Raw genomic sequence first — 27,430 nt, forward strand, 5'->3', positions numbered from 1 at the left:
CTCTGCGTCAAGAGCTATTACCACTGCCTCAACTTTATGATCATGATACATTACGTTGAAAAGGCGTCTCAAATTGTAGTATATATGTCGGCCCGGGATAAAACCTGTCTGGTCAGGTGTATGATGTCGGAAATATATTTTTTCAATCGGTTTGCCAATATCTTTGTCAACACCTTATTTTCTATGGGAAGTAATGACACTGGGCGATAAGACGACATCTCCATGGAACCTCTATCTCTTTTCAAGATCAGTGCTATTGTAGCCTCATACAGTGTTTGCTGGAGTTTGGCATTTTCTTTGGAATGTTTAAACATTCGCAACATAAGTTGAGCTAGACTGGCGCAGTACTTCTTATAGAGTTCTATTACCTATCCATCGGGCCCAGGGGCCTTGCTGTTTGGAAATTGTACTATCGCTGTGTTAATTTCCTCTAAAGTTATCCCTGCATCGAGTGCAGAAGCTGCCCCCCTGTCTAGTTTAGGAAGTAAGTTCACATTCAGTGAGAAAGTGTTCCATAGTTTGTGGATCAGTAGCATCGCATTTTGATTGGTATAGCTCTGAATAAAACCACGCAAAGCATTTATTAATTTCCTGCGGATCTGTTACTATTTTACCCTTATCTTTTATTTTGTGAATAGCTCTAGATGCCTGTACATGCCTTAGCTGTCTTGCTAATAATTTGTGGTTTGTCACCCAGTTCAAAATAACTTTGTTACGTTCTAGTAAGTAAAGAGCCCATCCGTTTCGAAAGGATGGTATTGTATTCATATTTCAACTTGGTGATCTTCTCAAGGACTGCAATCGAGGAATTTGTCCTAAAAACGTTCTCTTGTTCCCCTAACTCTCTTTCAATTTCTCTCGGTCTTGTATTGGCGCGTTTCATCCTATCTGATGTATAATAAATAATGTAAACTCTAATCATTCCCAAAGGGTGGAGTCGTCAACATCCGCCGTGTCGTTAGCGCAGAGGAAAAAGGCAATCTGCTCCTTCAAATACTGACAAAAAGTCTCATCTTTCAACAGGCATGCGTCTAAGCGCCACGGTCGCCGACCTGTAGACTTATTGTCGAGTTTCAACACAATGGACAGAGGAGAGTGGTACTTAATTAGAATAGGGTGATGGGTAACTGATGCAGTTGCTGAAATTAGTTTGGAGTCCAACAAAAAATAGTCAATTCTGGAATATGATTTATGAACTGACGAAAATAAAGAATAATCCCTATCTGTTGGGTGCGTCCATCTCCAAATATCAACAATGTTAAGGTTTGTCATAAATGTATTTAGACAGACGCTGGCATTTGATTGTTGAAGTGACCTTGATAGCTGTTTATCTAAAAGAGGATCTAACGTACAGTTAAAGTCACGTCCAACAATAACACTTGTATCCGAGATATTTGGTATTGCCTTAAATACCCTTTGAAAGAATAATGGATCATCGAAGTTGGGTCCATATAAATTGACCACAATAATATACCGACCACTAGGATCTGAAATCAAGGATGAGTAAACAAAAGGAATGGTTTTCCTTATCAGGATTGCTACCCCTCTCGCTTTTGCATCAAAATTAGACTGGTATATCTGACCGATCCAGTTGACTCGTAGCTTGGCCTGAGCCAAGCATTTAATATGAGTTTCTTGAAGAAGCACTATGTCAGCACCCAGTGATTTAGATGAGAAAAAACCTTAGCTCGTTTCACCACATGCCCTAAGCCATTACAGTTCCAGCTGACTATCTTTATTCCACCAGGTCTACTCTGTGCTCGGTCACTATGTGGCATTTCTTACTTAAGAGCAAGTTGTTGCTGGCATACAAAACCCAAAAGAAAAACATCCCGCCATGCAGGACCTTGTCATGCCACCTGTATTAAACATAAAACACAGACCCCATCCCCCCTCCCGTCCCATTACTGAGTGACTTACCCAAACGAAGCACTCGTTGACCTCCCCAAACGAAGCCTTCGTTGAAGCTGTATGTCTAGACACCCTAACTCATCTATAGATGCTCCGCATATAAACAAATATTAAATAACACTTAAATCTCACGTTAGGGGGGGGGGGAGTGGTGCTAAAACATGATAGGCTAAACAATGTGATCTATGCCATAACATCTCACCCATATAAGTCCCAATGTCTGATCTTCTAATCGAAAAGACATAGGCAGGAAATTCAAACACATTCCTGGCCTGTATTTATCCTCAGCCAGGGAGCTTGCTTGACAAGAACAGATTGGCCTCTTTTGGGTTGTCAAGCGTACGTGTTGATCCCTCGACTGTCACCTTAAACCGGGCTGGGAAGAGGAATCCAAATATGATGTTGGCCGCCCTGTGTTTCTTGCGTAACTCATCATACTCTTTCCGTTGGTTCCTCACCTCCAAAGTAAGATCTGGCTAGAATTTGTATTTATTTATTTCACCTGTATTTAACCAGGTTAGGCTAGTTGAGAACAAGTTCTCATTTGCAACTGCGACCTGGCGAAGATGAAGCAAAGTAGTTCGACACATACAACGACACAGAGTTACACATGGAATAAACAATCATACAATCAATAATACAGTAGAAAAATCTATATGCAGCATGTGCAAATTAGGTAGGATAACCTCTCTGGGATAGGGAGCAGTATTTTCACGTCCGGATGAAAAGCCTGCCCAAAGTAAACTGCCTGCTACTCAGGCCCAGAAGCTAGGATATGCATATAATTAGTAGATTTGGATAGAAAACACTCTGAAGTTTCTAAAGCCGTTAGAATAATGTCTGTGATTATAACAGAACTGATTTGGCAGGTGAAACCCCGAGCACAATCCATCCAGGGAAAAACATTTTTGAGGTCATTGTGTTTTCCAATGGTTTCTATGGGAAGCCCTATTTATGAGGAACCTGGTAGCAGTTTCTATGGCTTCAACTAGATGTCAACAGTCTTTAGAGATTGTTCGTTTTTCTATTGAGAAATTAAGAAGTAGGGCTGTTCTTTGTAAGTGTTACTCCAGGTGGTCTCTACTGTTTTAGTGCGTGTGAACTGGAACGAGATTCACGTTGTTTTTATCTGGTATTGGGAACAGTTTATTCCGTCTTAAATTTGATTATTTACATTTTAGGATACCGGAGGTTGGATTAGGAACGTTGTTTGAAATGTTTGGACCAAGTTTACAGGTAACTTATTAGATACTTTGTAGTCATGTTGGGCGAGTTGGAACCGGTGTATTTCTGAATCAAACGCGCCAAATAAATAGACATTTTGGGAATATAAAGAAGGAATTTATCGAACCAAACAACCATTCATTGTGTCAATGAGACATTTGAGATTGCAAAAAGCAGATAAGGTAAGGCATTTATTATATGGCTATTTCTGACTTTTGTGTCGCACCTGCCTGTTTGAAAAATTATTTGTTTGTATGCGGGGCGCTGTCTTTTTGCCTTTTTGAAATCTGACACCGCGGCTGGATTAACAAGAAGTTAAGCTTTATTTTGATGTATTACACATATATTTTTGTGAATGTTGAATATTGATATTCCTGTAGTTTGAATTTGGCGCGCTGCCATTTCACTGGATGTTGTGAAATCAATCCCGCTAAAGGGATTGGCGTGTGAAGGGATCCATAAGACGATAAGAGAGGTAAGGCAATAAATAGGCCATGGTGGCAGAGTAATTACAATATAGCAATTAAACACTGGAATGGTAGAATGTGCAAAAGATGAATGTGCAAGTAGAGATACCGGGGTGCAAAGGAGCAAGATAAATAAATACAGAATGGGGATGAGGTAGATTGTATGGGCTATTTACAGATGAGCTATGTACAGGTTTTGAAGTGTTCACTCCCCAGCAATGCCCGTATCAGCTCCGAGACGAATTCAGTGGGTTTCCCTTTCTCAGTGTCCTCCTGGATCCCACATATTCGGATGTTCTGGCGTCTTGAATGCAACTCGAGCAGGTTAAGCCAATGGGCTTTCAGGGTTTTGTTGTCATTTTTTAATGTTGTGCACTTTCTCTTTGTCCTGTAGCCTGGCCACGTCTGTCGTCTGCTCAACCTCATGCACCCTGCCCTTAGCTGCCTTCACAGTTTCAGTCAAAGTCCCAATACTCTTTGAGATTTCAGCCAACCTTGTGTCCACCTTCTTGCTTAGTGAGTTGATAGCAACCAGTAGGTCACTGAGTAGGTTCGGTGGGGAACTCTTGGGAGCTATCGTTAGCATCTTCAGCTAACTCCTCATGGGCCGGCCATGTTGAAATTGGTTCCTTGTGTATTTCATTCAAATGATCTTGTTTAGCTCCCCCTTTTTTTGGTGCCTTTTACATTTGTCATATTGCCAGACAACATTTGAAGTTATAGGTTGTGAGATGTTAAGATAAATATGAATTTGTTTCAGAATTGAGTGGAGCTCAAGCAAAGCACGCTCTCTAGCGCCCCCCACCCCAATAACATCAAATTGATCATAAATACAGTGTAGAAATTGTTAATGTTGTAAATGACCATTGTAGCTGGAAACTGATTTTTAATGGAATATCTACATAGCTGTACAGGGGCCCATTATCAGCAACCATCACTCCTGTGTTCCAATGGCACGCTGTGTTAGCTATTCCAAGTTGTATCATTTTAAAAGGCTAATTGATCATTAGAAAACGCTTTTGCAATTATGTTAGCACGGCTGTTGTACTGATTAAAGAAGCAATACATCTGGCCTTCTTTATTTTGTGTGTGTGTGTGTGTGTGTGTGTGTGTGTGTGTGTGTGTGTGTGTGTGTGTGTGTGTGTGTGTGTGTGTGTGTGTGTGTGTGTGTGTGTGTGTGTGTGTGTGGGGGGGGGGGGGTGGGGGGGGGGGTGTGTGTGTGTGGGGGGGTGTGTGTGTGTGTGTGTGTGTGTGTGTGTGTGTGTGGGGGGGGGGGGTGGGGGGGGGGGGGGGGGGGGTGGGGGGGGGGGGGGGGGGGTGTGTGTGGGGTGGGGGGGGGGGGGGGGGGGGGGGTGTGTGTGTGTGGGGGGGTGTGTGTGTGTGTGTGGGTGTGTGTGTGGGTGGTGACCACAGACCACTTTTCAGTTCCTATGCTTCCTGGCTGATGTTTTGGTCACTTTTGAATGCTGTCGGTGCTTTCACTCTAGTGGTAGCATGAGACGGAGTCTACAACCCACACAAGTGACTCAGGTAGTGCAGCTCATCCAGGATGGCACATCAATGCGAGCTGTGGCAAGAAGGTTTGCTGTGTCTGTCAGCTTAGTGTCCAGAGCATGGAGGCGCTACCAGGAGACAGGCCAGTACATCAGGAGACGTGGAGGAGGCCGTAGGAGGGCAACAACCCAGCAGCAGGACCGCTACCTCCGCCTTTGTGCAAGGAGGAGCAGGAGGAGCACTGCCAGAGCCCTGCAAAATTACCTCCAGCAGGCCACAAATGTGCATGTGTCTGCTCAAACGGTCAGAAACAGACTCCATGAGGGTGGTATGAGAGCCCGACGTCCACAGGTGGGGGTTGTGCTTACAGCCCAACACCGTGCAGGACGTTTGGCATTTGCCAGAGAACACCAAGATTGGCAAATTCGCCACTGGCGCTCTGTGCTCTTCACAGATGAAAGCAGGTTCACACTGAGCACATGTGACAGACGTGACAGAGTCTGGAGACACTGTGGAGAACGTTCTGCTGCCTGCAATATCCTCCAACATGACCGGTTTGGCGGTGGGTCAGTCATGGTGTGGGGTGGCATTTCTTTGGGGGGCCGCACATCCCTCCATGTGCTCGCCAGAGGTAGCCTGACTGCCATTAGGTACCGAGATGAGATCCTCAGACCCCTTGTGAGACCACACGTTGCACCACAGACTGTCCAGGAGTTGGCGGATGCTTTAGTCCAGGTCTGGGAGGAGATCCCTCAGGAAACCATCCGCCACCTCATCAGGAGCATGCCTAGGTGTTGTAGGGAGGTCATACAGGCACGTGGAGGCCACACACACTACTGAGACTCATTTTGACTTGTTTTAAGGACATTACATCAAAGTTGGATCAGCGTGTAGTGTGGTTTTCCACTTTCATTTTGAGTGTGACTCCAAATCCAGACCTCCATGGGTTGATAAATTTGATTTCCATTGATAATTTTTGTGTGGTTTTGTTGTCAGCACATTCAAGTATGTAAAGAAAAAAGTATTTTAATAAGAATATTTCATTCATTCAGATCTAGGATGTGTTATTTTAGTGTTCCCTTTATTTTTTTGAGCAGTGTATATAAGTACGATCTTTGCTCCAAACTGCAAACTGTTGTCTGGCTTTTTTTATGGCGGTTTTGGAGCAGTGGCTTCTTCCTTGCTGAGCGGCCTTTCCGATTTTGTCGATAGGTTATGTCCCATGATGTCAAACAAGGAAGCTTTGAGTTTGAAGGTAGGCCTTGAAATACATCCGCATGTACACCTCCAATTGATTCAAATGATGTCAATTAGCGTATCAGAAGCTTCTAAAGCCATGACATCATTTTCTGGAATTTTCCAAGTAATTCAAAGGCACAGTCAACTTTGTATGTAAACTTCTGACCCACTGGAATTGTGATACAGTGAATTAGAAGTGAAATAATCTGTCTGTAAACAATTGTTGGAAAATTGACTTGTGTCATGCACAAAGTAGATGTCCTGACCGACTTGCCAAAACTATAGTTTGTTAACAAGAAATTTGTGGAGTGGTTGAAAAATGAGTTTTAATGACTCCAACTTAAGTGTATGTAAACTTCTGACTTCAACTGTATATATATATATATATATATATATATATATATATATATGAGTATATACTTTTTTTCTGGTTGGGGGTGTGTGCTAATTATAAGAAATGTAAGATGTGTCAAATAAATGATATCCAGTGCAGGGCTCCAGCTTTGCATCTCGTTTGCAAACTTTCAGGCTAAGAGGCTAGATGTCAAGATCAAGCTTCTTGGTGACAGCAGAGACATTCTAGCCTGAGTGCCAGTCTCTTTAGCTAACATTCTACTTCTTGCCACTCCTTGTCATTGCAATAGAGACTGGCCTTTCTGCCACCTTCAAATATGAACATTCAATTATTAATGACCTCATGTGGAGAACAGAGGAGTTGATCCTGATTCGATAACCCTCACAGCTATCCTCCAATCACAACAATTATCCCCCCAAAAAATTCCGTCACAGAACACATTGGTATCCTTGTTTGTCCTGACAAAGCCAGTCTGTCAAAAGTTTATTGCTCATGTCTAAATTCTCAAACTAAGTGCATACTGCAATTCCAACCACAAAACCTCTCTGCTTTGATCTTAAGCCTCAAAATGCAATAACTTGCCTAGCTAACAGCTAAACATAATTTTTTGACTTTGTTATAATTCTAATTCTATTTTAGAGGCGCCACATGGAAAATATTTGTGTTTTTTCCAACAACCAATGAGCAACTGTGCTGTAAATCCAGCTGCATATTGAACGTTGCGATTCCCGAAAGGCCAGCCTCTTTGGCAATGACATGGAGTGTTAGCTAGAAAGACTGGTGCCTAGACGAGAGACATTCAATCCCCTCCTGGTTAAGATCGTTATGCAATTCCTAAAGTTCCACGTTTCCTTATCATTCCTTGTATGACTTGTTATTTTCCAATCACTAAGAACTCTATAGAAATCCTTGTGTAAAGTGACAGAAATACTTGGTGAAAGCTGATGACACACACACACACACACGCGCGCGCGCGCGTACGTACGTCTCTGAGGCAATGTAGTGCTCCTTCCAGTTGGTTTGTTAGGCTCCCAAACAGAACAAAAGTGGGAACATTAGCAGGGAATTGGAATGAACGCAATTTACATTTATTGTGGCATGAAAAAATGCTAGCTTTGAGTCTGAATAGGAAGCAGCAATCACCGCTGCCAGCGGAGAGGGAGGGAGAGAGAGAGAGAAGAGATGGGGGGGGGACTGACAGAAGGGAGAGACTAAGAGAAAGAGTAGGGGGTGTAAGAGTAAAGCAATGAAAGGGAGAGAATGGAGAGAAGCGAAAGAAAGAAAGACGCTCGACAGCAGCAATACAAAGAGAGTAAAAGAGAGATAAAGGAGAGATGAAGGGAGAACAGACAGAGATTGAAGAAAGAGAAAAGCACGTCCATTCTGTTAGGTAATTGTTGGGAACACATGAAATCGGTCTGTCAGTCAAATCCTTTCAAATGTCACTGTGTTGCTTGTCTAGTCCACAAAGCATGTCCCTTCTATCTTCTACCGGGCTTACCATGGAACGTGTGTGTGTGTGCTCGTTCGTTCCAAAGCCAGAGATGTATACAGCTTTATGATAATTATCATCCATGTTGCCACCAAAGTTCTGAGATGATTGCGTTCTACTGAGTGCCACTTAGGTTCCCATGACAATAGCATTTTGATTTGGAATATCCCATAATTATATAGACCTTGCTTGACTTGATTACATTTCGAAGTCATCCTGTGTTTATAATGTTCTGTTCTTTGTGTGTAACCCTCCCATACCTGTCTGTTCCCCTGCCTCAGGCAGACGCAGGCAGGCAGGCAGACGCAGGCAGGCAGGCAGACGCAGGCAGGCAGGCAGACGCAGGCAGGCAAGCAGACGCAGGCAGGCAGGCAGACGCAGGCAGGCAGGCAGACGCAGGCAGGCAGACGCAGGCAGGCAGGCAGACGCAGGCAGGCAGGCAGACGCAGGCAGGCAGGCAGGCAGACGCAGGCAGGCAGGCAGGCAGACGCAGGCAGGCAGGCAGACGCAGGCAGGCAGGCAGACGCAGGCAGGCAGGCAGACGCAGGCAGGCAGGCAGACGCAGGCAGGCAGGCAGACGCAGGCAGGCAGACGCAGGCACAGACGCGCGCAGACAGACAGACAGACGCACGCACGCACGCAGACGCACGCACGCAGACGCACGCAGACAGACGCACGCAGACAGACAGACAGACGCACGCAGACAGACAGACGCACGCAGACAGACAGACAGACGCACGCAGACAGACAGACAGACAGACGCACGCAGACAGAGAGACGCACACAGACAGACAGACAGGCGCACACAGACAGACAGACGGGCGCACACAGACAGACAGACGGGCGCACACACACACACACACGCAGACAGACAGACGCAGACATACAGACAGACAGACGGGCGCACACAGACAGACAGACGGGCGCACACACACACACACGCAGACAGACAGACGCAGACATACAGACAGACAGACGGGCGCACACAGACAGACAGACGGGCGCACACACACACGCGCAGACAGACAGAGACACACAGACAGACAGACAGACAGACGGGCGCACACAGACAGACAGACGGGCGCACACACACACACGCAGACAGACAGACGCAGACATACAGACGCACACACACAGACGCACACACACAGACAGACGCGCACACACACAGACAGACGCGCACACACACAGACAGACGCGCACACACACAGACAGACGCGCACACACACAGACAGACGCGCACACACAAAGACAGAGGCAGACAGACGCACACGCAGGCAGGTAGACAGACACACACACACACACACACAGGCAGACACACACACACACACAGGCAGACACACACACACACACAGGCAGACACACACACACACAGGCACACACACACACACACAGGCAGACACACACACACACAGGCAGACACACACACACACAGGCACACACACACGCAGACAGACACGCAGACAGACACGCAGGCAGACAGACAGACACGCAGGCAGACAGACAGACACGCAGGCAGACAGACAGACGCAGGCAGGCAGACAGACAGACGCAGGCAGGCAGACAGACAGACACACAGGCAGACAGACAGACACACAGGCACACACACAGATAGACAGGCAGACACGCAGATAGACAGGCAGACACGCAGACAGACATGCAGACACGCAGACACACAGGCAGATAGGCAGACACACAGGCAGACAGGCAGACACACAGGCAGACAGGCAGACACACAGGCAGACAGGCAGACACACAGGCAGGCAGACAGGCACACACACAGATAGACAGGCAGACACGCAGACAGACAGGCAGACACGCAGACAGGCAGACACACAGGCAGACGGGCAGACACACAGACACACAGGCACACACACAGATAGACAGTCAGACACGCAGATAGACAGGCAGACACGCAGACACACAGGCAGACAGGCAGACACACAGGCAGACAGGCAGACACACAGGCAGACAGGCAGACACACAGGCAGGCAGACAGGCACACACACAGATAGACAGGCAGACACGCAGACAGACAGGCAGACACGCAGACAGACAGGCAGACAGGCAGACACACAGGCAGACAGGCAGACACACAGGCAGACAGGCAGACACACAGGCAGACAGGCAGACACACAGGCAGACAGGCAGACACACAGGCAGACGGGCAGACACACAGGCAGACAGGCAGACACACAGGCAGACAGACAGGCAGACACACACACAGACAGACAGGCAGACACGCCGACAGACAGGCAGACACGCCGACAGACAGGCAGACACGCAGACAGACAGGCAGACAGGCAGACAGGCAGACAGGCAGACACGCAGACAGACAGGCAGACACGCAGACAGACAGGCAGACACGCAGACAGACAGGCAGACACGCAGACAGACAGGCAGACACGCAGAGAGACAGGCAGACACGCAGACAGACAGGCAGACACGCAGACAGACAGGCAGACACGCAAACAGACAGGCAGACAGACAGGCAGACAGACAGGCAGACACGCAGACAGACAGGCAGACACGCAGACAGACAGGCAGACACGCAGACAGACAGGCAGACACTCAGACAGACAGGCAGACACACACACACAGGCACACACACACAGGCAGGCACACACACACAGGCAGACACACACACAGGCAGACAGACAGACAGACACAGGCAGACACACACAGACACACTCTCTTGACTTCTGAGGGGGATGCGGGAGTGTGCTTAGCCGAGGAAACGCACCTCATCCTCCCAATACCTAACTCTCTCACACTCACACAGTGGCATCAGCAGTAGGTGTTTGCCCAGCGTCTGTTATCTGAAATTGAGTTTATTGTGAAATAGGAAAGTAGCTGTGACTCCTAGACCAGACAGAGCTAAGTGAAAGACCAGACCCTGCAGCTTTAATCCATGTACTGAATTCCAAAATGCGCTACACACACACACGTGCACACAGAATACACACGTTAGATCGTCCCCGTAAATGCTCTTTTCATTTCCCTCTGATGTTTTGAGGACAGAGAACACAAGGAATCGGGCGAAGAATTGAGAATCCCCCAATAGGTATTACTCCTACACACACACACACACACACACACACACACACACAGAGCACACACATACACTGCATACTCACTCACTAACACAACAATAGTAATGGGGAATACAGAAGAATAAATCTGAGGGACTGACTGAACGGCGCTCTCGCTCATAAACACACACACTGGAGGAGTAATGGGCTAGGTGCAGCCAGTATTTCACCCTACCAAAGAGATCTATGCCCACACACACACACACAAGGCACTCTGTATTTGTGTGACTGAGGTTGTAATGCGCGTTGTAAATCTACCAATAAGTAGATGGCGTGCATATAAATCGTCCAGTAAGGAGACTGTGTGCATATAAATCTACCAATGCGTAGTTGGTATGCGTGAGTCAGTAAGTGTTTAGTCCGAGCGTGGTTTAGTGTGTCGGGCCAGACTCGTATCTCAGGTTTGAGGGATGGGGAGTAACACCAAACTATGCATCCAGGACAGATAAGACATCGGCCCAGACTATTGATGGCACCAAATGTTGTTTATTTTGATTTCCGTTAACTGTTACAAGGCTGGTATGTGATTCCGCTTGACAGGATTATGTTACGTATATGCATACACACACACACCACCACACACTGGATGAACTCTAGGCCAAGGGGCACATGGGCAGGGGTTGATGGATCTGTTTATTTGGATCCCAGTAAGTTCTCGTTTAGTCTACTTAAGCATCTTCCATCACTTGGCTCTCTTTGTTGTTGATACGCCTCTCGCCAGGATCAAAGCAGTTTAGTGTCAGGCGTGAAGGTTGTGGGTTAGCTCGGGGGTAGAAGAAGGATGAGGGGGTGATGGGGTTCAGTCTTACATTTCTGATTGCCAACTTTCCTTCCATTTATATAATCTGGACTATTCTGCCGTTGTTTCGGGAACCTATGTGAGTCCCGCACACACCAGCACAGTAGCAGTAGGAATTGAAGCCACTTAATTTAGGCCCTAAGCCTTCCACCCCTCCTCCTTTCCTCCTCCTTTTAAGGGGCTTATGGGGATAAACAAAGTCAAATAAACGCCGGTTTGACATGTTTCCCAGGCTCTCCCTCTCTAAGTCATATAGTTGATGGATGGCTATTAGCATGGCAGGTTGTTGAAGAGGAGGGAAAATGGCCTCAATGCCACCCTATATATTCCCTCATAGTACACTTTTGACCAGAACCCTAAGTGGGGGAATGAAAGATGACTTTCATCACTTAAGGAGGATGGTACAGTCTCTGAAAGGAAAACAATAAATACTTGTTTCACAGTTCTGCAATTTCCTGACAAATGCACAGTGTCTTCAGGAAGTATTCGCACCCCTCGACTTTTTCCGCATTTTGTTGTTACAGCCCACATTTTCTTTGAGATTTTGTCCCTCCTACACAAAATGTCAAAGTGGAATTATGTTTTCAATTGTTTTTTATTTTATTATTATTCAAATTAATTCTGTAAAAAAAAATATATATATGAAAAGCTGAAATGTCTTCAGTCAATAAGTATTCAACCCCTTTGTAATGGCACAGCTAAATCATTTTATTTGCCTAACAAGTCACATACGTTGCATGGACTCTTGTCACATCTCTAAAAATGATGTATTTGGGTGTTCTTGGAACTATTGTTCAGGTTTTTTCCCTTGCCCCTGCAACTTCAGAAATAGCAAGAGGAAGTCTATTGCTGGTGGGGTAAGATTCTCAAGACCAAGTGAAATTGCAAAAAAAATGTCTGGTGACTGTAACATGTCATTTACAGTGCCTTCAGAAAGTATTCACACCCCATGAATTTTTCCACATTTATTTGTTACAGGCTGAATTTAAAATTGATTACATTTAGATTTTTTTTGTAACTGTCCTGCACACAATACCCCATTTCATAGTGGAATTAGGTTTTTAGATATTTTTATAAATTGATAAAAACAAATGTAAGCTGAAATAACTAAGTATTCAACCCCTTTGTTATTGAAGTTATTAATTACATGTTATGGATGGTGTATCAATACAATCATTCACTACAAAGATACAGGCGTCCTTCCTAACTCAGTTGCCGGAGAGGAAGGAAACCGCCCAGGGATTTCACCTTGAGGCCAATGGTGACTTTAAAACAGTTACATCGTTTAATGGCTGTGATAGGAGAACTGAGGAAGGATCAACAACATTTTAGTTACTCTACAATACTAACCTAAATGACAGAGTGAAAAGATACACACGGGTACTATTGAGCGTGAAAAACCCAGCAGCGTTGCAGTTCTTCACACAAACTGGTGCGCCTGGCCAGACCCCATTCAAAGGCACTTACATTTTTGGGCTTGCCTATTCACCTGCTGAATGGCACACATACACAATTGTCTCAAGGCTTAAAAATCCTTCTTAAACCGGTCTCCTCGCCTTCATTCACACCGATTTGAAGTGGATTTAACAAGTGACATCAATAAGGGATCATAGCTTTCACCTGGATTCACCTGGTCAGTGTTTGTCATGGAAAGAGAAGGTGTTCTTCATGTTTTGAATTCTCACTGTATGTCTTATGTGTGTAGCCCATGTTGCGGAGGAAAACAGTGGTTTGTTTGGTTTGTAGGTACAGTATACTCTCTCTGTCTCAGCTCTCTCTCCCCATATCTTCTTCTTTGTTTCTCTTTTTTGAAATATCATAATACTGTATCACTTAAAGATGACTGATTTACAGTAGCAGGATGATCAGAGTTGCTCTTCTAACAGGGGGGATAGGCATAGGGAGAAGGATGAAAGGATAGGCATAGGGAGAAGGATGTAGGGATAAGGATGAAGGGATAGGGATAAGGATGAAGGGATAGGGATAAGGATGAAGGGATAGGGAAAAGGATGAAGGGATAGGGAAAAGGATGAAGGGATAGGGAAAAGGATGAAGGGATAGGGAAAATGATGAAGGGATAGGGAAAATGATGAAGGGATGGGGAAAAGGATGAAGGGATGGGGAAAAGGATGAAGGGATGGGGAAAAGGATGAAGGAATAGGGAAAAGGATGAAAGGGTAGAGGTATTTGGTATTTTATTAGCATCACTAATAGCTGTTGTAATAGAAGCAGATACTTTTCCTGGGGTCCACACAAAACATGAACCATTAAATAATTCTGAACATTAATAAACAACAACAGCTCAAGGACAGAACTACATCAATTTAAAATGTCACGTGGCCTACATGTCAGTACATACACTCAAAACCTAGCTATGAGGTCAAAGGAATTGTCTGCAGAGCTCCGAGAAAGGATTGTGTCAAGGCACAGCTCTGAGAAAGGGACCAAAAACCTTCTGCAGCATTGAAGGTCCCCAAGTACACTGTGGTCATCATTCTTAAATGGAAGACGTTTTGAACCACCAAGACTCTTCCTAGAGCTGGCCACCTGGCCAAACTGAGTAATCGGGGGGAGAAGGGCCTTGGTCAGGGAGGTGACCAAGAACCCAATGGTTACTGACAGAGATCCAGAATTCCTCTGTGAAGATGGGAGAACCTTCCAGAAGGACCACCATCTATGCAGCACTCCACCAACTAGGCCTTTTATGGCAGAGTGGCCAGACGGAAGCCACTCTTCTGTAAAAGACACACGACAGCCTGCTTGGAGTTTGCCAAAAGGCACCTAAAGGACTCTCAGATCATGAGAAACAAGATTCTCTGTTCTGATGAAACCAAGATTAAACTCTTTGGCCTGAATGCCAAGCGTCATGTCTGGAGGGAAAGATGAACAGAGCAAAGTACAGAGATCTTTGATGAAATCCTGCTCCAGAGACTGGGGTTGAAGATTCACCTTCCAAGAGGATAACAACCCTAAACACACAGCCAAGACGACGCTGGAGTGGCTTCGGAACAAGTCTCTAAATGTCTTTAAATGGTCCAGCCAAAGCCCGGACTTGAACACAATCGAACATCTCTGGAGAGACCTGCAAATAGCTGTGCAGCCTCGCACCCCATCCAACCTGACAGAGCTTGAGAAGATCTCAAATCAAATGGTATTGGTCACATACGCATGGTTAGCAGATGTTAATGCGAGTGTAGCAAAATGCTTTTGCTTCTAGGTTCGACCGTGCAGTAATATCTCAAAAGTAATCCAACAAATTCACAACAACTACCTTATACACACAAATGTAAAGGGATGAATAAGAATGTGTACATATACGTATATGGATGAGCGATGGCCGTGTGGCATAGGCAAGATGCAGTAGAAGGTATAGAAAACAGTAAATACATATGCGATGAGTAATGTAGGATATGTAAACGTTATTAAAGTGGCGTTATTTAAAGTGACGAGTGATACATTTATTAAATGTATTAGTGTCCAGAGAGTTGAGTCAGTATGTTAACGCAACCACTCTGTTAGTGATGGCTGTTTAACAGTCTGATGGCCTTGCGGTAGAAGCTGTTTTTCAACCTCTCGGTCCCAGCTTTGATGCACCTGTACTGACCTCGCCTTCTGGATGAGAGTGGAGTGAACAGGCAGTGGCTCGGATGGTTGTTGTCCTTGATGATCTTTTTGGCCTTCCTGTGATATCGGGTGCTGTAGGTGTCCTGGAAGGCAGGTAGTTTGCCACCAGTGATGTGTTGTGCAGACCTCACCACCCTCTGGAGAGCCTTGCGGTTGTGGGTGGAGCAGTTGCCATACCAGGCGGTGATACAGCCCGACAGGTTGCTCTCGATTGTGCATCTGTAAAAGTTTGAGTGTTTTAGGCGATAAGCCTAGATGGCCAGATCTGCAGAGAAGAATGTGATAAACTCCCCAAATACAGATGTGCCAAGCTTGTAGCGTCATACCCAAGAAGACTCGAGGCTGTAATCGCTGCCAAAGGTGCTTCATCAAAGTACTGAGTAAAGTGTCTGAATACTTATGTAAATATGCTATTTAATTTGTTAATCTTTGCAAATGTATAAAAAATATCTATAAACCTGTTTTTGCTTTGTCATGGGGTATTGTGTGTAGATTAATGAGGGGGAAAAACATTTAAATCCATTTTAGAATAAGGCTGTAATTTAACTAAATGTGGGAAAAGGGGTTTGAATACTTTCCGAAGGCACTGTAGATATTCCTCTTGTCCAGATGGGATAGGGTAGTGTGCAGTGCGATGCCGATTTCATAGTCTGTGGATCTATTGGATGGACGGGACGGTATATCCCGAGAGAGCCATGATTCCATGAAACAGAGTATGTTACAGTCCCTGATGTCTTTCTTGAAGGAGATCCTCGCCCTGAGCTTGTCTACTTTATTGTCCAGAGACTGAATATTAGCCCTCCGATTACAGTGAAGAACGAGACCTGCCTCTGTTCTGGGCCAGCTATAGTTTTTCTAGGTCCATATTTGCAGCTCCTGCCCATATGACTGGGCAATAATTAAGATAATATAAAACTAGAACCTGCAGGACTTATTGAGTGTTGTGTCAAAAAAGCAGAGCATCTCTTTTTTTACAGATACTCTTCACAACCATTGAATCAATATGTTTTAACTATGACAGTTTCCAATCCAAGGTAACACCAAGTAATTTTAGTGTCCTCAACTTGCTCAACAGCCACATTATACATTATCAAATTTAGCTGAGGTCTACAACTTGTACCAAATACAATGCTCTTAGTTTTGGAGATGTTCAGAACTAGTTTATTACTAGGCACCTATTCTAAAACTGACTACAACTCTCTGTTTAGGGTTGCAGTTATTTCACTAGCTGTGGTTGCTGATGCATATCGGCTTGAATCATCAGCATACATAGACACACATGCTTTGTTGATTGCCAGTGGCAGGTCATTGGTTAAAACAGAAAAGAGTAGAGGACCAGTAGAGCTACCCTGCAGTACACCACATTTTACATGTTTGACATTAGAGAAGCCTCCATTAAAGAAAACCCTCTGTGTTATATTAGATAGATAGCTATGAGTCCACAATATGGCAGAGGTTGAAAAGCCATAACCTGTTGTTGAAAAAAAACATGTGTGTTATGATCAATAGAATCTAAGGCTGCACTAAAATCTAACAGGACAGTTCCCACAATCATCTTTGTTTCAATTTCTTTAAACCAATCATCAGTCCTTTGTGTAAGTGCAGTACATGTTGAGTGCCCCTCTCTATAAGCATTCTGAAAGTCTGTTAATTTGTTTGCCGAAAAATCGCATTGTATGCACAAACACTACAGTCTAAATATTTTGTCAGGTATATTTAGTTATTTTTTCCCCCTTAAAAGGCGAGATAAGTGTAGCTGGTTCAGACTAAATGTTCTCTACTTCTCTGGCATACTGAACTACTGATGACCAGAGACCAGACTGGCTGCTTTGATCCTGGAATGAAACACTCTGTCTACCCTTCCTTTCCTTTAACACTATCCCTCTCCCTCCATCCCTCTCCTTCGACCTGGAGGGAAGCCAAAGTAATGGCAGAGCACCCTTTACTGGTTTTAACAGCCAACTAATCAGCTTGCTACCGACTCTTAGCAAACTTTGGGTAAAAAGGTTTTTAGAAGTAAGTTAATAGTATTTCTAGCGGTGTGAACGGTGCATCTGTGTTGCTGTTACAGAGACGGGGAGACTGTATTAAATGAGTCAGCAGAAAGACTCCAACCAGCCAGTCAGTCTGTGATCTCTCTAAGCTCTGTCAACAAACACACATCCTCTGGGATGCACGCTGACTGACTGCTCATACTGACTCTGACTCTGAGAGACAGAGAGGCTGGACCATGGAGAGAAGGGGGTGAGGGAGGGAGGAATCACAGCTGACTTCACACTTTAGAGAGAGAGACATCTTGTTCAAATCAAATCAAATGTATTTATATAGCCCTTCTTACATCAGCAGATATCTCAAAGTGCTGTACAGAAACCCAGCCTAAAACCCCAAACAGCAAGCAATGCAGGTGTAGAAGCACGGTGGCTAGGCAAAACTACTTATAACAGAACATGGCCAAGATGTTCAAATCTTCATAAATGATAGTAATCACAGTGGTTGTCGAGGGTGCAAAAGGTCAGCACGGCCAGGTGGACTGGGGACAGCAAGGAGTCATCATGCCAGGTAGTCCTGAGGCATGGTCATAGGGCTCAGGTCCTCCGAGAGAGAGAGATAATTAGAGGGCATACTTAAATTCACACAAGACACCGGATAGGACAGGAGAAATACTCCAGATATAACAGACTAACCCTAGCCCCCTGACACATAAACTACTGCAGCATAAATACTGGAGGCTGAGACAGGAGGGGTCAGGAGACACTGTGGCCCATCCGATGATACCCCCGGACAGGGCCAGACAGGAAGGATATAACCCCACCCACTTTGCCAAAAGACAGCCCCCACACCACTAGAGGAATATCTTCAACCACCAATTTACCATCCTGAGACAAGGCCGAGTATAGCCCACAAAGATCTCCGTCACGAGACAACCCAAGGGGGGGGCGCCAACCCAGACAAGAAGATCACGTCAGTGACTCAACCCACTCAAGTGAGTTGTCACTAACGTGGTCTTCTTGTCTGGGTTGTTCTACCTCTTCAATTGTATCTCCTGATCAATGTCTGACAAATTATCAATCTGTTGTTTTAAACAAGTATTTATGTGCTTTGAGTATTGTTAATTTTATTTTCTGTTATTTCTCATGTCTGTGTGCGTCTTTGCGTCTCTCTCTAAGGACGTGGAGATCAGGTCGAACGCAGCTCTCTACCTCCCCCAGATCAGTGACCTGCTGAACCGCGTGCCCCGTCAGATGCTGCTGCTACTGAAGACCAACGATCTTCTCAGAGGCATTGAGACCACTCTGCAGACCAGAGCCGCCTCCTCCTCCTTCATCAACATGTCCCGATGCTGCACCAGGGCTCTAGCCAGGTAGACCCTGACCTCTAAACCCTAACCCTATTCCTGCAGACCAGAGCCTGCTTCTCCTTCATCATGTCCCGATGCTGCACCAGGGATGTAGCCAGGGAGACCCTGACCTCTAACCCCTGAAATCTAACCCCTAGCCCTAACCCTGCAGACCAGAGGGTTCCAGTCCCTCTGTGACAGTCCTGCTGCTCTGTCCACCACATGCACCACTAATCTATGTGCATCCCCTTAGACATGCAACACAGACACATGCTTTGACACACACATTTGTATCACATCAGTTTCAGTAATCATTATTTAAGCTTTAGGAAAATGTAAACATTTCTTACTTGCGGTCCTTCCCCCTCCTCACTCTCTTCCTTCCTCCCTCCCAGCTCCTCTCTGAATGTCTGTGTGTGTAATTGGCTGGCTGAATGCTGTGATTATATTGTACTTTCAGTGGCAGTCAGCAGTGGCCATATTGATTCAGTCTTACCATTGTAATGAACAACTCCATGATTGTCTCTGAGAAAAATCATTAGGACAGAGAGGAGGGGAGGGTGCTGGACGCCTCCGGGGGAGAAAAAAGAGGATGAGAGGGGTGGAGGAGAGGAGATGAAGTATGAGAAGGGTGGAAAGGAGGAGCAAGGAGAGTGGAAAAAAGGAGGAGGAGAGAGGGGAGGATAGATGAGGAAAAGAGAGGTGCAATGGAGAAGAGGGGGAGGCAGTGAGATGTGAAATTCAGTGTTTTGCTCCAGCAGCTCTCTATTAAAACTAAGCAGTGGTAGAACACAAAATGCAGATCTACAGGGAATTAGATGGGGAATATTGGGCTTAATTGAGCTTGCCTGGCTCAAAAATAGTGGCGAAAGTGTAAACCCTGCCCATTTGCTCTGGCCCTCCAGGCAGATTCAATCGGACGCTCAAAGTATTTGAAAGAAAACAAATATAACGAGAGAGAGAGACTTTGCGATGGCTTTCCCTGTGCTGTGTAATTGGTTGGGAGAGGAGGAATGATGGCTTAGACACGATGTCCCTTCAACTCTTTCCTCAAGGAGAACACATTGTCCTACCACAGGGCAGGCCGCACACACCAGAGAGAGCTGTCTGGTACAGCAGAGTCTATGTCTCCCCAGTCTGTGCTGTGACAACACTACAGTGGGGTGGAGGATGATCCTTCTAAAACATTCAGTAGTCAGTCATGTTACAATCTCACCATGGTGTTATGTAGTGACTAACGCAACACTGGGATTCTTCTTTTCTTTTTTTAGGGGGTAGATCAGCTTTAATATTGCAGATACATTGTAGATTCCATCATTGTAATTGTCTGCATCACTTCCAATCCCCCATATATATATTTTTCAAATACACAGTTGAAGTCGGAAGTTTACATATACCTCAGCCAAATACATTTAAACTCAGTTTTTCACAATTCCTGACATTTAATCCTAGTAAAATTCCCTGTCTTAGGTCAGTTAGGATCACCACTTTATTTTAAGAATGTGAAATGGCAGGATACTAGTAGAGAGAAATATTTATTTCAGCTTTTATTTCTTTCATCACATTCCCAGTGGGTCATAAGTTTACATACACTCAATTAGTATGTGGTAGCATTGCCTTTAAATTGTTTAACTTGGGTCAAAAATTTCAGGTAGCCTTCCACAAGCTTCCCACAATAAGTTTGGGGGATTTTGGCCCATTCCTCCTAACCGAGCTGGTGTAAATGAGTCAGGTTTGTAGGCATCCTTGCTCACGAACGCTTTTTCAGTTTTGCCCACACATTTTCTATAGGATTGAGGTCAGGGCTTTGTGATGGCCACTCGTATACCTTGATTTGGTTGTCCTTAAGCCATTTTGCCATTTGCCACAACTTTGGAAGTATGCTTGGGGTCATTGTCCATTTGGAAGACCCATTTGCGACCAAGCTTTAACTTTCTCAAATCAAATCAAATCAAATCAAATCGTATTTGTCACATACACATGGTTAGCAGATGTTAATGCGAGTGTAGCGAAATGCTTCTGACTGATGTCTTGAGATGTTGCTTCAATATATCCACATCATTTTCCATCCTCATGATGCGATCTATTTTGTGAAGTGCACCAGTCCCTCCTGCAGCAAAGCACCCCCACAACATGATACTGCCAACCCTGTGCTTCACGGTTGGGATGGTGTTCTTCGGCTTGCAAGCATCCCAATTTTTCCTCCAAACATTATGATGGTCATTATGGCCAAACAGTTATATTTTTGTTTCATCAGACCAGAGGAAACTTCTCCAAAAAAGTATGACCTTTGTCCCCATCTGCAGTTGCAAACCGTAGTCTTTGGAGCAGTGGCTTCTTCCTTCCTTTCAGGTTATGTCAATATAAGACTAATTTTACTGTGGCTATAGATACTTTTGTACCTGTTTCCTCCAGCATCTTCACAAGGTCCTTTGCTGTTGTTCTGGGATTGATTTGCACTTTACGCACCAAAGTACTTTCATCTCTAGGGGACAGAACGCGTCTCCTTCCTGAGCGGTATGACGGCTGCGTGCTCCCATGGTGTTTATACTTGCGTACTATTGTTAGTACAGATGAACGTGGTACCTTCAGGATGTACCAGACTTGTGGAGGTCTTGGCTTGATTTATTTTGATTTTCCCATGTCAAGCAAAGAGGCACTGAGTTTGAAGGTAGGCCTTGAAATACATCCACAGGTACACCTCCAATTGACTCAGATGATGTCAATTAGCGTATCAGAAACTTCTAAAGCCATTTTTTCAGTTTCTGGAATTCTCCAAGCTGTTTAAAGGCACAGTCAACTTAGTGCATTTAAACTTCTGACCCACTGGAATTGTGACAGATTACTTCACTGTGTCTGTAAAAAATTGTTGGAAAAATTACTTGTGTCATGCACAAAGTAGATGTCCTAACCTACTTTCCAAAACTATAGTTTGTTAACAAGAAATTTGTGGAGGGGTTGAAAAACGTGTTTTAATGACTCCAACCTAAGTGTATGTAAACCTCCGACTTCAACTGTATGATTACAGGCTCAAAATGGCTAGAAACAAAGTGCTTTCTTCTGAAATTCGTCAATCTATTTTTGTTCTGAGAAATGAAGGCTATTCCATGCGAGAAATTGCCAAGAAACTGAAGATCTCGTACAACGCTGTGTACTACTCCCTTCACAGAACAGTGCAAACTGGCTCGAACCAGAATAGATAGAGGAGTGTGAGGCCACGGTGCACAACTGAGCAAGAGGACAAGTACATTGGTGTCTAGTTTGAGAAACAGTCGCCTCAAGTTCTCGACTGGCAGCTGCATTAAATAGTACCCACAAAACACCAGTCTCAACATCAACAGTGAAGATGCGACTCCAGGATGCTGGCCTTCTAGGCAGAGTTCCTCTGTCCGGTGTCTGTGTTATTTTGCCAGCATCTTGCTCAGTTGTGCACCGGGGCCTCCCACTCCTTCTATTTTGGTTAGGGACAGTTTGCGCTGTTCTGTGAAGGGAGTAGTACACAGCGTTGGACATTAACAATATCTACACTGTATTTCTGATCAATTTGATGTTATTTTAATGGACACAAAATGTGCTTTTCTTAACAAGGACATTTCTAAGTGACCCCAAACTTTTGAACGATAGTGTATATACATATAATTTTTTTAATATATTTTCCTTTATTACTTTCTAACCCTACCACCCCTCCCCTAATAAAGTAGCGAACAACAACGCGTAGGCCTCTAAAGTCTATTTTACTATTGTTCTATTTTGTTTGATTTTACTCCTGTCCTTCCTCTCCCTTCAACCTCTCCCATCCATTCCATTTCTATTTGCCATATCTTTAAAACTGTGGTCTTTCACAAATGTTCTTAACCCATATACGTTTTACGGACACAGTATGTTTTACACTAGTTATCTTGTTATTATTTGTTGCTAGTAGTCCCAACCTTCAGCTCCATTCAACCCCTCCCAGCTATCTCACCACCATCCATATTGGATTTTGTCCTCTTTCTTTCTGTCCCCATCCCTCCCTCTCTCTTTCTAATTCTCTCTCTTTTGCGCTCTCCCTCTCTCGCTCTCTCTCTCCACCCCTCTCTCTCTCTATCTCTCTCTCCCCCTTTCTTCATCTCCCCCTTCATCTCCCCCATAACTTGCTGTTTCCTAAGATTACATCACACCTTGTTTCCTGTCAGGCACAAGCGGAGCAAGGCGCAGTCGAGGGCACGGCGTCTCCAGATCACCATGTCGGAGTCTCTGACCCTTTGGCAAATCAGCCTGTACGAACTGTTCCTGTGGGTCAAGGGCTCAACGCTAGGAGGCTGGGTCGGTTCACTGCTCAGCTGTCTACACTACACACACTGATCAGAGAAGAGAGGCAACGACACATACACGCATAAAGACACACACACAGGCAGACAGTCAGACAGACACATATACACTTATGGGCGTACGCATGCACACACACTTAGTGTACACACATATCACACTACGGCGTACACAAATAGGGCCTTTGGGACGCAGAGTCATGAAGACACACCAACAAAACTTGACACAAATGCATACACACAAACACACACACACAGTTGACACACACACACGCACAGTCAGGCAATCCGCTCCAAATGCACGGAGACAGTTTAACCACTGTGTAAACCGATGGATAGACAGAGGTAAAACGCAAAAATATAAACGCAACATGCAACAATTTCAAAGATTTTACTGAGTTACAGTTCATATAAGGAAATCGGTCAATTTAAATGAATTCATTAGAACCTCATCTATAGATTTCACATAACTGGGCAGGGGCGCAGCAATGGGTGAGCCAGGCCTTGCTAATCAGAATGAGTTTTCCCCCACAAAAGGGCGTTATTATTGGCACGTTTAGTTCACATTAGGTGACAACTCAATCAATTGAAGATCAAAATTTGATGTTGAACTGACATCTGTGCCCAGTGAAATATGGTCAAAGCCACTCACTGTACATAAATGGCAACAACAGTTTGTATTTATTCATGTTACCTCACTACTGTATGTACTGTAAATGTGCAGTGATGCAGAATGAAGTGTCATATTTTTGTTCAGAAATGGATGGACTGTTTTCCACATTTACATTCCTCTGCTTTTCTCTGTTTATCTCCTCTTCCCCCTTGATTCTGCAACAATTCCACTCTCCCTCTTTCTTCACCTCACTCTCTCTTCTAACCCTCTCTCCCTCTTCTATCTCTCTCTAATCTCCTCAGAACATTTTGCTGTTTACTGTCCAGCTTTTTGTAAACACTGGTTTCTCTAGCAAATTATTTAATTTACTGTAATCAAATTTTACCTTGACCATTGTCAACATACAGCTCCAAGAATGTATGTTTAGCATTGGTATTGCTATCATTTTATTATACGGATTTACATTTTTTGTCATCTTCGAATATGTTTTAGTTTGTTGATTATTCTGTGAATTATTTTATCTTATGTATTGCTGTTGTTGGAGGTGTGGAGGACAGAGGAGTTATTGTTCACTCATAATGAGTTTGCATGGGGAATGGAAATAAATGGAAATAATCCCAATTGAACACACACACTGCTCTCTCTCTGTTTTAGTGTCATTGTCTGTTCTGCAATGCATTGTATTTTGGGGGGGATTCTTGTCGTTAAAAACACCAACTAAACAATTTGGACAATGTTGTGGGGGGGGGGAGCAGAGTTATGTATATTTACAAAATCTGTATTTTGTACAGCAACTGAGTTAATACATGTTATAATCACCTTACAGCTGTGAGTCTTTCTGTATATGTCTCTAAGAGCTTTGCACACCTGATTGTACAATATTTGCTCATTAATCTTGAAACAATTCTTAAAGTTCTGTCAAATTGATTGTTGATCATTGTTAAAAAGCCATTTTCAAGTCTCCATAGATTTTCAAGACGATTTACGTCAAAACTGTACCCAGGCAACTCAGGAACATTCAATGTCATCTTGGTAAGCAACTCCAGTGTATATTTGGCCTTGTGTTTTAGGTTATTTTCCTGCTGAAAGGTGAATTTGTCTCTGTATCTGTTGGAAAGGAGACTGAACTAGGATTTTGCCTGTGCTTAGCTTTATTCCGTTTCTTTTTATCCTAAAAACCTACCTAATTCTTGCTGATGACAAGCATACCCATAATATGATGCAGCCAACACCATGCATGAAAATACAGTATTAAGCTTGGTACTCGGTGATATGTTGAGTTGAATTTGCCCCAAACATAACACTTTGTATTCAGGACATAAAGTTTATTTATTTGCCACAATGTTTGCAGTTTTACTTTAGTGCCTTATTGCATGCAAACAGGATGCATGTTTTCAAGTATTTTTATTCTGCTTCCTTTTCACTCTGTCATTTAGGTTAGTATTGAGGAATAACTACAATGTTGTTGATCCATCTTCAGTTTTCTCCAGTTTTCTCATATCACAGTCTAACTTTTTTAAAGTCACTGTTGTCCTCGTGGTGAAATCCCTGAGCGATTTCCTCTCCGGCAACTGAGTTAGGAAGGACACCTGTATCTTTGTAGTGACTAAGTGTATTGCTGCACTATCCAAAGTGTTATTAATAACTTTACCATGCTCAAAGGGATATTCAATGTCTGCTTTTAAATTGTTACCCATCTACCAATAGGTGCACTTCTTTGCAAGGCATTGGAAAAGCTCGCTGGTCTTTGTGGTTGAATCTGGGTTTGAAATTAATGTAGGAGAATATAACACATTAAACCTGGTAAAAGAGCCTGAGACAGCAATGGGGTCAAACTGTAGAACCCAGTTCCTACATTTTAATATAAAAATAGATTTCATCAAATAAAACTATGCTACATTTTATATGATGATAAATCAGAGCAAGATTACTGAATGTAAGTTCATTATTTACCTTCGGAGGTGAATGTATCAAACCAGTTACCGTGGTAAGTGTTTTGTTGTTGTGTACTCTCATCAAACCATAGCCTGGTATTTTTTTATATAATTGCTACTGTAAATTGGACACTGCAGTTAGATTAACAAGAATTTAAGCTTTCTGCCCATATAAGACATGTCTATGTCCCGGAAAGTTGGCTGTTGTATACAATGTTTTCTAGTCACATTATTGCATATTGAGCAACAAAAGTCCCGGTTTAGGGACACCGATCCTGTAGAGGTTACTAAACACTATTATTGCACACAGTCCATGCAACTTAATATGTGACATTATTACTCCTGAACTTATTTAGGCTTGCCATAACAAAGGGTTTGGATACTTATTTACTCAAGACATTTCAGCTTTTCATTTTTAATTCATTTGTAAAAAAAAAAATAATCTAAAAACATATGAAATTATGGAGTATTGTGTGCAGGACAGTGGCACAAAACTTTATCAATTTTAAATACAGGATGTAACACAACAAAATGTGAAAAAATGTATGGGGTGTGAATACATTCTGAATGCACTGTAAATGGCATGTTATAGTCACCAAATACTTTTTTTTGCGATTTCACTTGGTTTTGAGAAACTTAACCCACCAGCAATAGACTTCCTCATGCTCGTTCTGCAATTGCAGAGGCACAGAAGAAACCTGAACAAAGGCTCCAAGAAACCCCAAATACATCATTTTTTAGAGATATGACAAATGCAAAATTGTCTTAACATTTCAACTGTAATTTTCTGATTTGTTTAAACGATTTAATTAAATCATGTTAGTTCACAATGCAGATAATGGTATTTCAGTTCCGTACACCTTACTGTTGATCCCCACCCACTCAGTAACGATGGTAATTAATGCCATTTTTAGGTTCTCTGCCGTGAGCCTCTTCAGTCGTCAGTTCATGGGACTTCATGTCCCACTTCTCATCAATTGGGGCGGCAGGTAGCCTAGTGCTTAGAGTGTTGGGCCATTAACCGAAAGGTTGCCCGATCGAATCCCTGAGCTGACAAGGTAAAAATCTGTTGTTCTGCCACTGAACAAGGCAGTTCCTAGGCCGTCATTGTAAATAATAATTTGTCCTTAACTGACTTGCCCGGTTAAATAGAAATAAATACATGTGATGGTGTGTTGCAGTGATGTATGACAGCATTTTCATAGACGTCCATCAATCTGTTGCACCATGTATGGTGTTTGAGAGTTGGCGCTTTGTACCTGCAGAGCAATCATTGTACAATTTCTCCATCCAAGGCAGTCGTTTTTTTGACATGGCATCTTGTAGCCTGGTTCTAGATATGCCATCAGGGTATTGAAGCCGACCCTCTATTTCTGTAATCAGCGCTGTGATTTTTCTCACTCTGTCCCTTTTCACACTTCTTTCGTGTGAATAGCCTGTCTGTCTGTTGGGGGCCTGCACTGCTGTCAGCAACGGTTTAGGTCTCACGATGGCGCCCTTTCAGATGGTTAAGCATTGCAACTGTAATGCCAAAGTGTGCAT

At 43.9% G+C, this 27,430-nt stretch overlaps 1 protein-coding gene across 2 annotated transcripts in view; it reads left to right on the forward strand.

The window, feature by feature from the left end:
• The window catches only part of LOC139374952 (aarF domain containing kinase 1), a 161,190-nt gene extending 136,604 nt beyond the window's left edge, over positions 1-24,586 (forward strand). The window contains exons 10-11 of one of the 2 annotated variants that reach the window (XM_071116226.1): positions 18,865-19,058; positions 23,210-24,586. In XM_071116226.1, the coding sequence (XP_070972327.1) occupies positions 18,865-19,058; positions 23,210-23,378 (363 nt within the window). In that variant the 3' untranslated portion in view covers positions 23,379-24,586. Of the gene's footprint in view, positions 1-18,864; positions 19,059-23,182 lie in introns of both variants that reach the window. The other variant, XM_071116225.1, reaches the window with a different exon arrangement.
• Positions 24,587-27,430: the final 2,844 nt, after the last annotated feature.

The sequence above is a fragment of the Oncorhynchus clarkii genome, chromosome 19, assembly GCF_045791955.1.
Source record: "Oncorhynchus clarkii lewisi isolate Uvic-CL-2024 chromosome 19, UVic_Ocla_1.0, whole genome shotgun sequence".
In the NCBI taxonomy this organism is placed as follows: Eukaryota; Metazoa; Chordata; class Actinopteri; order Salmoniformes; family Salmonidae; genus Oncorhynchus; species Oncorhynchus clarkii.